We start from the raw sequence: 13,245 nt of genomic DNA on the forward strand, positions 1-13,245 counted from the left end.
TGAAAAATGAATTTGAAGAAAAAACCAGGAATAAAATATTCAAAAACCACCCAAACAAATTGAAACTGCAGATCCTGTGGAGTATTTCAAGAGAGACCATTGTAAGTCAAGTCCTTAGTGTTTGTCGTCATTCTGGCAAGACTCAGAAGGTATGATTAATTATTCTGAAAACTCTGCTATCATTTCTGAGGAATCTTAGAAGTGATGATAGTCATGTTGATAATAATAAGGTACTTGAGATCATCCTGATGATATCTGGGGACAAGCATCCATTCTGGTAGGCCTCGGTGTGGTGGTATTCACGGGCACCACTGCAGTTGTTTTCAGTGTGGGGCTCATAATGGAGAGGATGGCACAGACTACTAACCCCTAACCACTTGTGAATGATGAGTTCAAAAACCTTTGTGAATGTGTGGAATCATCTCCTAAAAGTATGAGGGGAGACACAGAAACTTCCAGAATCAATTAATAGCATGAGAGTAGGGTGTAGCTGTCAAATATTCTGCTAGATACTGTTCATCGTATTACTGAGCTGATTGTGTATTCCTGGTGCTAATTCTGTCATCATGCGGGTGAGTTGGGCATTTTTTTTTCTAAGCCTCCATGGCAGATTTTTCAAGAGATAATCATGATTGCATTTTTCAATGCTGACAGATTTATTCATAAAGAGCTTGTTCCAGGTGGTCAGATTGTTAATCAATGACATTACACTGAACTGCTGAAGAATCCATGGGAAAGCACCAGCGAAAAAAAACCAAAAAGTTTGGAGAAGTGGAGCACCCAAAATTGGATTTTGCACCATGACAAAGCACCTGCACACGCCACGTTGTCAGTCAAAAAGTTTTTGACCTAAAACAAGGTGTCTGTTGCTTCACACCACCTGTTCCTCCCAGTGACTTCTTTTTGTTTAGGATTGAGACTGAAAGGAAGAAGAATTGCTACCATGTTAGAAATCCTGGGAAAAATCTCAAGAAGCTCTTGACAAAAGATGAGTACAGGAAATGTTACGGGAGAAGCACTGGGACAAGTGTGTCGCAGTTGTAGGACAGGGAGACTAAACTGGGAGTTCTATCAGTTTTATAATAAAGGTCTTTTTTTGTTAACAATTCCTAGAATTTCCCACCTCCCTACCTATGTGTGTGCATCGCTTTTATCAGTCGTTAGCTAATATACAAAGCCCCTGGCATTTTGGTCGCTGTGAGCCAAATTAGCCAGTCGTAAGAGGATGAACAGTTCATCTAGAGATTTAAAGCTGCAGTCTGCCCAACTCAGCCAGGAGCTTCATAGGAGCAGGAGGAGGAGGAGGAGTACAGGAATGTGCATTGTTCAGGATGCCCGGTCCCCTCAGTGCACAGCACAGCCTCAGGAGCTCTGGCGGGCCATTGTCCCAATCAATTCTGAGCAGAATCACTGGGCCTCTGTTTCTCTCCCTGTCTGCCTCCCTCCTCTCGACATCATAGCCATTGTCTCACACAGAGCGCTTTTCTCCATGTGATGCTCGGAGAGGAAATCGGCCCAACAAACACAGTCTTTGTCTCTGCCTCCTGGCAGGCCTTGGCGACTCTGAAGGCTGTTAAGTATGCCGCTGTTACTGGGGTGGTTCACACAGGGAATGACTTTCAGACAAGAACAGATGACCTTTACTACAGCAGGGAAGTGTGAAGGCCACTGCAAGGTGTGGCTTCTCAAAGGCAGCTGTCACGGACCATGTTTGAATGTAGCTGGTCAGTGGATTTGGATGCCAGTCTATCTTAGGGCACATTCTTGCACACTGGTTCACTTCAGCTGAACTGTACCACCATAACTGAATGCTTGGGTTCAGATGCATTGTTACTGTAATAAATAACGTTGACAAAGGTTCAAGATTCGGGACACCTCCTCAATGATCTTATTAAATGGCTAAACAAAAGCCTTCAAATAAACATGGTCATGGTTCAAGGTTGCATGAGTCAAATATTTTGCAGGAGTTCCATTTCTGTTGTCCTGTAATTAGCAACCACATCCTGTGAGTGGTTTGATTATATATTAATTTTCCTGGAACAGGAACACCACACCTCAAATCAACTCCAGGCCTTTTATCTGCTTAATTGATAAGGACATAACGACGGACTTGCCCACACCTGCCCATGAAATAGCCTTTGAGTCAATTGTCCAATTACTTTTGAGCCCCTGAAATGAAGGAATTGTGTTCAAAAAATGCTTTAGTTGCCTCACATTTTTATGCAATCGTTTTGTTCACCCCACTGAATTAAAGCTGAAAGTCTGCACTTCAACTCCATCTCAGTTGTGTCATTTAAAATTCATTGTGGTGATGTACAGAACCAAAATTAGAAAAAAGTTGCCTCTGTCCAAATGTTTATGGACCTAACTGTATTTTGCTTTACATTTCCAGATATTAATCAATGTACTTTTTTCACTTTTAAAAAATTAGCAGTTCTACAAGACTGATGCTATAATTGAAAAATACTTTAAGAGAACATTTTGGGGCAGAAAAATACAAATGTCATTTTAGAAGCTATTATATAGTAAGTCAGCGTTTCTCAAAATGTAAGTATTTGCGATCTGAGTTTTCATAACAGTTTTAATCGCACCCCCCTAAGGTTTTTTTGAAAGGAGCCCACTAATACCAATTTGTTCTTTTTTAATTAATGATATATCATAGATGCATATTTTATTATACCTACTTAACTTTTATCAACATTTATCTAACTCTATATTTATTTTTCTAGTATCAGAATGTAGTTTAAGTTAATTTGTTTTGGTTTCAATAGATGTAGTTTTCATATTTTCGATTTTTGTTTTCTTTTTTTCACATCTTTGCGCCCCCCCCTTTTTGTTACTTCACGCCCCCTAGGGGGCCCGCCCCACAGTTTGAGAACCACTGTAGTAAGTTATATGATAATGTATCAGGCATGAACAAGGGGAATTAGTGGTTCTTATTACTGTAATTTTTTTAAGTTATTACATATTTTTAACAATTTTAGCGTTAGGCTTGGAATTCTATGTAAAAACGATTAACCCCAAGGGGGACTCAAGTTAAACTGCTTTCATGTACACCATTAAGCCCAAACAACAATCAGGACAGTATTCTGCTGCCATCTAGTGGATAACATTATGCTGTAAAAAGATCATAAATACTATCAGTTCTGCCTCACTGCAGTTACTCATTAATATTCATGAGTGGGGAAGAAACAGTAACCACAAAATACAATGAAAAGCTGAAGAGCAAATTTTGGAACAAACTGAAACTGAACCATTAGTTGAATCAGACAAAGACACAGATAGTGAAGCTGATGCATATAGCACCATATGACCAAAATGCTGTAATGTGCCTAGTGACTCTGGTCACATGAATGCGCCAAGCTGCAGCATTGTGCAGTAGCTGTGTGGCAAAAAGGCAAAACGATTGCGATCATGTGGAAGGATAAGAGAGACATTATCCCACTAAGCAGTGTTCATAATGCAGCAATGGTCATTTATGTCTGAGGAAATGTTCAAGTCACTAAGCCTTGTGCTGTGGTAGCCTACAATAAGCCAATGTGCATGTTGAATGTGTGGATTAGGTACTGACATTCTACCCTCTCATGTGCAAGCAAGACAAAAATATTACAAGAAAAGTGTGAGAAGAAACACGTGTCTCCTGTCCCGTTTGTGACACTAAGCTGTGCATTGTTGATTCCTTCAAAACATATCACACGAAGTGAGTGTACTAAATCTGAATCCGTACAGCAGTGTACACTCAACATGTCTCTCTCTCTCTGATCCTTAGCTGGTGATAGGATGGGGTTTCCTCCGAAGCCCATACACCGCTGTAGGTGCTGCTGGATTTCAAATTTTACCCATAACACCTATAACACATGCTTTTTGGTCCATGGCTTTGGCATCATTGAGGCTGAGTCGCTGGTTTCTCAGATCTTCTTCAATTTGTTTGGACCATGTTTTTTTAGGTGACGATGTTTGAACCTTCCAATCCTCAGGGCATGTCCGCCAGAGTACCTTGTATGGTATCTGGTAGGTGTTCATTCTGCAGACGTGGCTGAACCTTCTCAGCCTTTTCAGTTGAATTGCCTCTTCAACTGTTGGTTGGTGGTTGCAGCTTGTCCATATGACTTCAAAGACAGTCATGGAAGAAAACACCCAGGATCTGCTGCAGGCATTGTATTTTGAAGACATCGAGCATGTTCAGGTTTTGTTTGAGCAGGGCCCACGTTTCGGATCCATAAAGAAGAATAGGCAGGATTAGTGTTTGGAAGAGGTGGATTTTAGTCTTGAGGGAGATGTTGGGCTTCTTCCATTGACACTACTTGAACGAGGCGAACACTGCTGCTGCCTGTCCGATCCGATAATGGACTTCAGTGGTGGATGCCACTTTCTTCTTTCCATTGACACTACTTGAATGAGGCGAACACTGCTGCTGCCTGTCCGATCCGATAAAGGACTTCAGTGGTGGATGCCACTTTCTTCTCTTGGATCAGTGACTCCAAATACTTGAATTTGTGTACTTGTTCAATTTGGACCCCATTGAGGTGAACATTGGCCTGCATTCCATCCATTGTCAGAGCTTTGGTTTTATATGTATTGATCTTTAGGGCAGTATATGCGATGTTGTGGAGGATATTGGTAGCCTTGATGTCAGTATCAATGAATATGGCGCTGTCATCTGTGAACATCAAATCAGTCACAAAGTTGTACTTGTACTACACCCCACATCTGCCCTTGAATGCTTTTCTCATAATGGTGTCGACCACTGTGTTGAAGAGCAAGGGAGACACAACATCCCCTTGACAAACTCCAGTTTGGATGGAGACTTCCTCAGATAGCTCATTTCGAATCCACACAGAGCTGGTCAAGCCATGATATGAAGTTTGGAGGAGTCAGATGATCTTATGAAGGATACACTTTGCCTCCAATGCTTTCCAAAAGGCTGGCCAGTGGACACAGTCAAACTTGAAGCTGATGTAGATGATGACTGTTCGACATTCACACCTGATTCATTCTTCCATCAGTTGGCGAATAGCAAAGATTTCATTGCAGCAGCCACGTCTGGCCTGAATCCTGATTGTTCTTCTCAGCTGGTTTGTTCGCAATATTTCTGCAACCTGGATTGGATGAGGGCGGCACGGTGGCGCAGTGGTAGCACTGCTGCCTCGCAGTTAGGAGACCCGGGTTCGCTTCCCAGGTCCTCCCTGCGTGGAGTTTGCATGTTCTCCCCGTGTCTGTGTGGGTTTCCTCCGGGAGCTCCGGTTTCCTCCCACAGTCCAAAAACATGCAGGTTAGGTGGATTGGCGATTCTAAATTGGCCCTAGTGTGTGCTTGGTGTGTGGGTGTGTTTGTGTGTGTCCTGCGGTGGGTTGGCACCCTGCCCGTGATTGGTTCCTGCCTTGTGCCCTATGTTGGCTGGGATTGGCTCCAGCAGACCCCCGTGACCCTGTGTTTGGATTAAGCGGGTTGGAAAATGGATGGATGGATGGACTGGATGATCTTCGTAAAGACCTTGTCATTGAGGAATGGATTCTGTGGTGTATCGACATGTGGTGGCTCCCTGAGGTGGATTGTGGTTGTATAATTCTTGGAAGAAGTCTTTCTAGGTTGTATTCTGATATCTGCTTTTGTTCTTCGTTCACATCGTCAGACTGATCAAGCACTGCAAATTTGTTGGACAGGGCAATTTAGAATACTTGCATAATTGCTGGATCCCTCAGACATGTCCAGTTCAGTGTGGTTGATGGAGATTTCTTGTGCTTTGCCCATTGGAGTTGCAGCTCTATCTTAGCACGGACTATGTAGTGGTCGGATCTGCAATCTGGCCCTCTCGTGGCGCGAACATCCTTGAGTGATATTCGAAATTGAGAAGTGATCAAGATGTAGTCCAGGATGGCCGAATCTTTGCCTGATGGTTTTCATTATGTGAGGTGATGTTTGCCAGGATGCTGGAAGTGGCTGTTCCCCACAATCAGATGGTCAGGTGTGGCAAAGGATAGCAGATGCAATCCATTATCATTGATCCCCCATGGTCAAATCTGCCCATTGCTTCTTCCCATCCAGACTGGTCTGCACCAATGTGGCATTGAAATTTCCAGCCAATATAACAAGCTCGGTCTTCTGAATTGTATCCAGTGTATGTTGGAGCTTAGTGTAGAAATAGTACTTGGCGGCCTCTAAGCTGGTCTCAGTTGGTGCGAAGACAAAGAGAATTTGAGTTTTGATGATGCCATCAACAGTGAGCACTAACCAGGCAATTTGATATTGGTTGTAAAGCGATTACGCTTCTTTCAGCCCAGCTGTCCACCATAAATCCAGTGCCTGCTTCTCATTTTTCACTACCAGAGTAGTACAGTGTCATCATTTCATTAACTGTAGGTAGATGAATGATTAGTGTTCCATTTCCAGTGACTTGTTATTCTGATACTGCCATGATCGAGATTTTTCATTTCAACAGTTCCTTGACTACGATTTCCTTTTGGCCGACATGGTGAGCAGTTCGTACATTCCACCTGATGATGCAGATTTCCAGTTTTGGCGTAATGAGTTTCCTAGAGCCAGTAGTCTATACTTCTCACCAGTACCCTGGATCCCCAGTGCTGGAGCATCGGCTACCCCAGATGCGGTAGCATGAGTGCATAGGTTTGTTCCGTATTCCAACAGTTTCATACCAAGGTTTTACGGCCCCTTGGCTGGGGACCAACCCTCCTCCTTTTGCAGCCAGGGTTGGGACCATCCATGACCGAGTTGGACACTCAACATACCTCTCCTACTGTATTTATTTTGACATTTTGGTATTTACATACATCCATTACACATTGTACCCTTTTTTCTTCTAGTTTTTGGCTCTTTTTTTTGGAGCTAAATATAATGCTAAGGAGGTTAACCTGTTACTGCATAGTTCTCTGTCCTACTGTGACACCATGACTGATGTGTCCCAGTTGATGACTTATTTGTTCATCCTTTCTTCATTCTTCATCCTGTAGACTCTGGAACCAGGGTGCCAAATACAGCCTGGTCCAGAGCCCAACTGTCCATCTTGTGGACCTTCTGGCCTGTGACAAGCTGAGTCATGAAATAAGTTCTATTAGAAGGATTTGATAGCTTTGTTTAAGCAGATTATTAAAAATGTAAATACTTACAGTATTATGGAAAATCTACTTACCTGTGGTTTTAGTGTTTCCATGAGGGATGACAGAGTGGCAGTGCGAAGGCATTCAGTTCCCCACGCTCATATCAGTAATTTGGAGGCCTATGAATAAGCCACACGTGCCTCCACATTCAAACCAGCCCAAAGGCAAGGCAGTCATCTCATGATTAAATGAAAGAAAAAAAGACATGGAGGATATACAGTAATTGAGTAGTGAACATACATGCGTAGTGAAAGTTCACAGTAGAGTGAAAGAAGTTTACAAATTTACTTACCCATAGAATGAAGGGGCAACATTTGAATGCACCATTGCCTGCATGCACACAGACAGTGAATTGAACCAATAGACATTAATACATTTGTACACAAGTCATTTGCGTCACCAACAACAAAAAAGTCACATGTTGAGATGACTGATGGTATTTAAAAACCAACAAAATGGACATGCTTGTAGCTAGTGTCTGCATCGCATTTTGCTCTGTAGTACGGCAGAGTTTGTCAAATGTACATGATTAGGTCTACGAAGGCACAAAAAAAAATAGACAGCTAGCTTTTGCTGTTTTCACAGCTGTTGCTGGCATTGCTGCACTATGAGATGTGTGGGTATGAGAAAGGAGCCTTCACTGGAGTTGTTTTGCCACACTGCCTGTGCTGGCCGATGACAACAGAACTCAGCCCAGGCGTATAGACAAAAAATAACTGAATTCCTCACCTCGAATCGAGTATGTATCTGAACTTGGACCTCTTATGAAAGTGACTCAGATCCAGTGGCGGACCGTGCATTTCACACCTAGGCCTTCAGTAGTGCTCCATCTGAATCAACCTGCCCCTCAAAAACTAATTTATGATTATAAAAATCATCTTAGTATGCAGAAATACAGTATAAAGAGCCATTGCATCGCAGATAGATAACTCCTGTAGCCACAATAAATGCCTTTATTGAATAGACAAACCAGGGGTGAACAAGTTCCTTTCAACTGCAGCTACAGCCGCGACACACATAAAAAACATCAGTAATAACTCATAAACTTGCAATATTATTTAGGAAAATCGCAACATTTTACTCACCAAAAATTTGGATTATTTGTAAACAAAATCCATCCTCCTCTCTTTCCTCAAAAACAGTTCAAATACTCTGTCGTACAGATTATCCGTGTGCTTCAGTTCCATCACGAAGTCCCATTCTATCGCCATCAAAGCTAATCCTATCCAATCAATGGGTCTGAATACGGTGACGTTGCCGTACGCCTGCTAGAGGGCCCTAGTGAAACCAACTCAAAATCTGATTGGTTGAAGCAACAGTTTAATCGACATTTATTTTGTGCTAGAGGGCCTGCAGAACGGATTGTGAAGGCCTCCCGGGCAGACTTCTTTGACTTTGACCCTGCCTGGCAACAAATCCATCCATCCATTTTCCAACCCGCTGAATCCGAACACAGGGTCATGGGGGTCTGCTGGAGCCAATCCCAGCCACCACAGGACACACACAAACACACCCACACACCAAGCACACACTAGGGCCAATTTAGAATCGCCAATCCACCTAACCTGCATGTCTTTGGACTGTGAGAGGAAACCCACGCAGACACAGGGAGAACATGCAAACTCCACGCAGGGAGGACCCGGGAAGCGAACCCAGGTCCTCAGGTCTCCCAACTGCGAGGCAGCAGCGCTACCCACTGCACCACCGTGCCGCCCCTGGCAACAAATGATGGCTGAAATGTGATTGGTTAATGCTTTAATACGAAAATACATGTCTGGAAGCAGCACAACCATCGGAAAAGCTATGAAAGGAAGCGGACATACTATTTGGAATTATTTAATAAATATTCATGGACAAAATATAATTAACATCAGTTTGTGATTCAGATATTTTTTTAGGCCAGCAGAGAAGGCCTTGCAGGCCCTGACGGTCCACTACTGCTCAGATCTGATTTGAAAAGATTTGAGTTTTGTGTCCACATAGCCTGAAAACAGCAGGTTTGTTTTCACATTAAGGCCAAAATCAAATATGAGTTACTTTAGCTTGGTAATGTGAACGCAGTCTGACTGACCTGCATTGGGCATGTGAGCAGTTATCAGACAAATAAAAGAGGACATTATACATGTCCAAGTGACCATTCTCAAGGTAAAATTGAAAGAGTAAACTACATTCTACATGAAGTCACACAGAATGTTTCTCCATTTTAAGATGGATGAGTCTGCAAATTCGCCAGTGCTATTCAATGGGAAATTTAGAAACTACAGAACTTCATACAGGGTGATCTGTTCGAGATATCTGAATGGAAATTGAACTGTCAAGACTGATTTCTTTGAATAATACATGTGCAACATCTCCACAAATTGGACCACAGGGGACCGAGTTGTTTCACGTCGACAGACAGACAGACATGGGCTTTCGCAATAGGTGCTCCGCACATTATCATTATATACAAATACATCTAATGAGGGATGTAAGACTTCACAACCATTTTTACTGGGAGTGACTGACACAAACTTGTGTGTGTTTATGATCATTCTTGGTGAAAGGGGATCTCAGCGTGTGTTAAAAAGGTCAGTCTTCTAGATTTCCATTTAAAAAGCTGAAACGCAAAGCACAGTAGTGCTGGGCGACCACAGAGCCCACTTTGAGAAACACTAGTATATAGCACCTGCAAAAATTTTTGCTTATTTTTATTTGTATTTGTGTTCTTGCAGTGAAATCTCCTTGTTTAATCGTAAGGCACTGTTTTTGTAAATGTTTTTGACACATCTGGAATACAACCAGAAACTCTGTTTTTACAAAATCACATTTGTCTGTGTCTCAGTCTCTCACCATAGTCATTGATGCCCAAAGTCTGTGGCTGTGCATGGGTACGATAACCTGGGGCATCACATGGTCCTATCAGTCATGTGGCTTTAATTGTTTTAATCTTTTTTTTTTTTTTGCTATCATTATGGCCTAGGTGAGGTACAAGGAGTAAACATCACAAGCCCTGCCGCCCAAATCCGAGGCACTGTTGGTGGGTCAGCCCTGCTCTCTGTAAGCTACACCAGCACCAGCAAAGACCGTCCGGTCATAAAATGGCAACTCAAGCGGGATAAGCCAGTCACAGTGGTCCAGTCACTGGGCACAGACATCATAGGCAACCTTCGGCCAGAATACAAGGACCGTGTGCACATCTTTGACAACGGCACTCTGCTCCTGCACAACCTACAGCTGGATGATGAGGGCACGTACGAGGTGCAGATCTCCATTACTGACGACACATTCACCGGTGAGCGCTATATCAACCTCACAGTGGATGGTAAGTGTACTGTATAAGTATGAAAATCAGAGTATTGGTTTGTGGGCAGTAAAGAAACGGACTGTAACATTGTCAGTGAAAACTTTCAAACCATCTTTATATTAAGTAGCACTTTGTATAGTAAGTGAGCTGAGCTTGTGGTGGCCCGTGGACCTACATCCTTGTGGTTTCAACTCCAACGTTTTCAGGCTTTGTTCAGTGGCCATGTGTACAGTTCTGGTAGATTTGTTTCTTATTGCAAGACTGCATATTAAATGTACTGCCAGATGTCGCAATGCCATTGTGTACCTTTCTCTCCCAACGCCAACATTTGCCTGATTAGTTGGCCTGCACCATCACATGACTGACTTGTGTAGTGGAGCCATCACTGACAATGCCGTGTGTATTGTTTTTACAGTGCCGGTCTCCAAGCCCTCGGTGGTGATGGTCTCCTCAACAGTTCTGGAGCTCACTGAGTACTTCTCACTTAACTGCTCACATGACAGTGGGACCAAGGCCCAGTACACGTGGACAAAAGGAGGAAAGGCCCTGGGCAACGACACACGTCTGCAGCTCTCACAAGACAAGAGGGTCCTCACAATAGTCCGGGTGCTCATGTCGGACGATGACATCTACAGCTGCACTGTTGAGAACCCAGTGAGCACCATGAAGAGCACTCCAGTCAAACTGACCGTGTACCGTGAGTACGACATGCTGGGCAGGTGACCCAACTGCTGCCCTGCGCTGCCAGTGGGTCATTATAATTTATGGGAGATCTTGTTTTGCTTTCTTGCTCATCGTATTGCTATTTATATGTAACCAATATTTGTGACTATAGTGTAATTTATATGTATGAGGTGTGACAATTTAAATCATGGAATGAACCTATAGAACAAACATGTGTGTCTGTGCACTGACGGTTTTTTGTTCTTTATTTCAAATTATACAGTTTCTTGCATTAGGAATTTGTTAGTTTTCACATACCCCTTGGGGTCAGAGCACAGGGTCAGCCATTGTACAGCGCCCCTGGAGCAATTATAATAATACTTTGCATTTATATAGCAGGGCGGCACGGTGGCACAGTGGGTAGCGCTGCTGCCTTGCAGTTGGGAGACCTGGGGACCCGGGTTCGCCTCCCGAGTCCTCCTTGCGTGGAGTTTGCATGTTCTCCCCGTGTCTGCGTGGGTTTCCTCCCACAGTCCAAAGACATGCTGGTTAGGTGGATTGGCGATTCTAAATTGGCCCTAGTGTGTGCTTGGTGTGTTTGTGTGTGTCCTGCGGTGGGTTGGCACCCTGCCTGGGATTGGTTCCTGCCTTGTGCCCTGTGTTGGCTGGGATTGGCTCCAGCAGACCCCCGTGACCCTGTGTTCAGATTCAGCAGGTTGGAAAATGGATGGATTTATATAGCGCTTTGCTCACTACTATAAGCATTCAGCAATTGCAGGTTAAGGGCCTTGCTCAAGGGCCCAACAGAGTAGGATCTCTTTTGGCAGTGATGGGGATTCAAACCGGCAGCCTTCTGGATACCAGCACAGATCCTTAGCCTCAGAGCCACCAGTTTGTGTCTCCTTCTGCAGCTATTCAGTTAGTTAGGCCATGTTGTGATTTCTGGAAACATACGTGGAACTCTTCTTTCTTTTTTGTTTTTTTTATTTTATTTTATTTTTATATATTTTATTTTATTTTATTGAATTTATTAAAATCAAATAATATTCCATACACTTAAGTTTTACAAAAAGAGAAAAAAAAAAGGTTTGAAACAAATTAACCTCCACCCCTGAGAAAGAGAGCTAGGCCAGCAGTGTAAAACTTCATGCTTGTAAAGACAAATGAATAGATAAAATAATAAATGAATAAAGATAAATGGAGTAAAAGAGGGGAGAGAACCTGCTTCCTCAATTTAAATGCTTATTCTAAAATGTTATTGATTAGATCCTGCCAGGTTTTGAAAGAGTTTTGTACAGATTATCTTAAGTGCGAAATAGATTTTTTCCAGTTTCAAATAGTATATAATATCAGTTACTCTCTGACTTAGGATAGGAGATTTAGGATTCTTCCAATTGACCAAGATAAGTCTATGTGCCGATAGTGTAGTAAAGGCAATTACAGTTTGTTTGTCCTTCTCCACTTTAAACCCATCTGAAAGCACACCAAACATGGCTGTTAGTGGATTAGGAGGGATTAGGACACCAAGGCTGTCTGAAAGGCATTTAAAGATTTTGATCCAAAATGATGTTAATTTGGTGCAGGCCCTGAACATGTGGCCCAGTGAGGCCGGAGCTTGATTGCAGCATTCGCAGGTTGGATCTTGCCCCGAAAACATTTTGGACAATTTTAAATGAGAGAGATGTGATCTTTCTTTAATTGAGGGTTTTAATTTTGGGAAATCAAAAGGGGCTAAGCCAGGTAAATAGGGTGGAGGATCCACTATGGTAAGTAATTTCTTAGCCAGGACATCATGAACATTGAGCGTGTCATAGCTTGGGGTACTGTCATGATGGATGATTCACTCCTGGCATCGTCGTTCACATCTTCTCATCCATCCTTGAACCTCTTATGCCTCTCAAAGACATTTGACTTTTTCATGTCACCCTCACCATACAGCACTTTCAGCAGCTCCAATGTTTCAGTAACACTTTGTAGCATTGGCGGCACTACACGGCCATTCTTGGAATTAAATTGTCCCACCTTGTACTTTTTATTATACATAATATCAGGAGAAAGGGAGGCAGCATGCCAAATCTGCACTGCTTTATGGTGATGTGAAAACACTCAAGGTTTACTGTCTTTTCTTAACATGCTATCCTGGAATGGTGAAAAATTACTCATCCAGAGGGTATAAGATGC

At 42.9% G+C, this 13,245-nt stretch overlaps 1 protein-coding gene across 1 annotated transcript in view; it reads left to right on the forward strand.

Moving 5' to 3' along the window:
• Positions 1-13,245, forward strand: part of hepacama (hepatic and glial cell adhesion molecule a) — a 77,416-nt gene that overhangs the window by 12,858 nt on the left and 51,313 nt on the right. The window contains exons 2-3 of the mRNA XM_028810439.2: positions 10,078-10,419; positions 10,817-11,098. Of these exons, the coding sequence (XP_028666272.1) occupies positions 10,078-10,419; positions 10,817-11,098 (624 nt within the window). The remainder of the gene's footprint in view (positions 1-10,077; positions 10,420-10,816; positions 11,099-13,245) is intronic.

Source organism: Erpetoichthys calabaricus, chromosome 9 (genome assembly GCF_900747795.2).
Source record: "Erpetoichthys calabaricus chromosome 9, fErpCal1.3, whole genome shotgun sequence".
In the NCBI taxonomy this organism is placed as follows: Eukaryota; Metazoa; Chordata; class Cladistia; order Polypteriformes; family Polypteridae; genus Erpetoichthys; species Erpetoichthys calabaricus.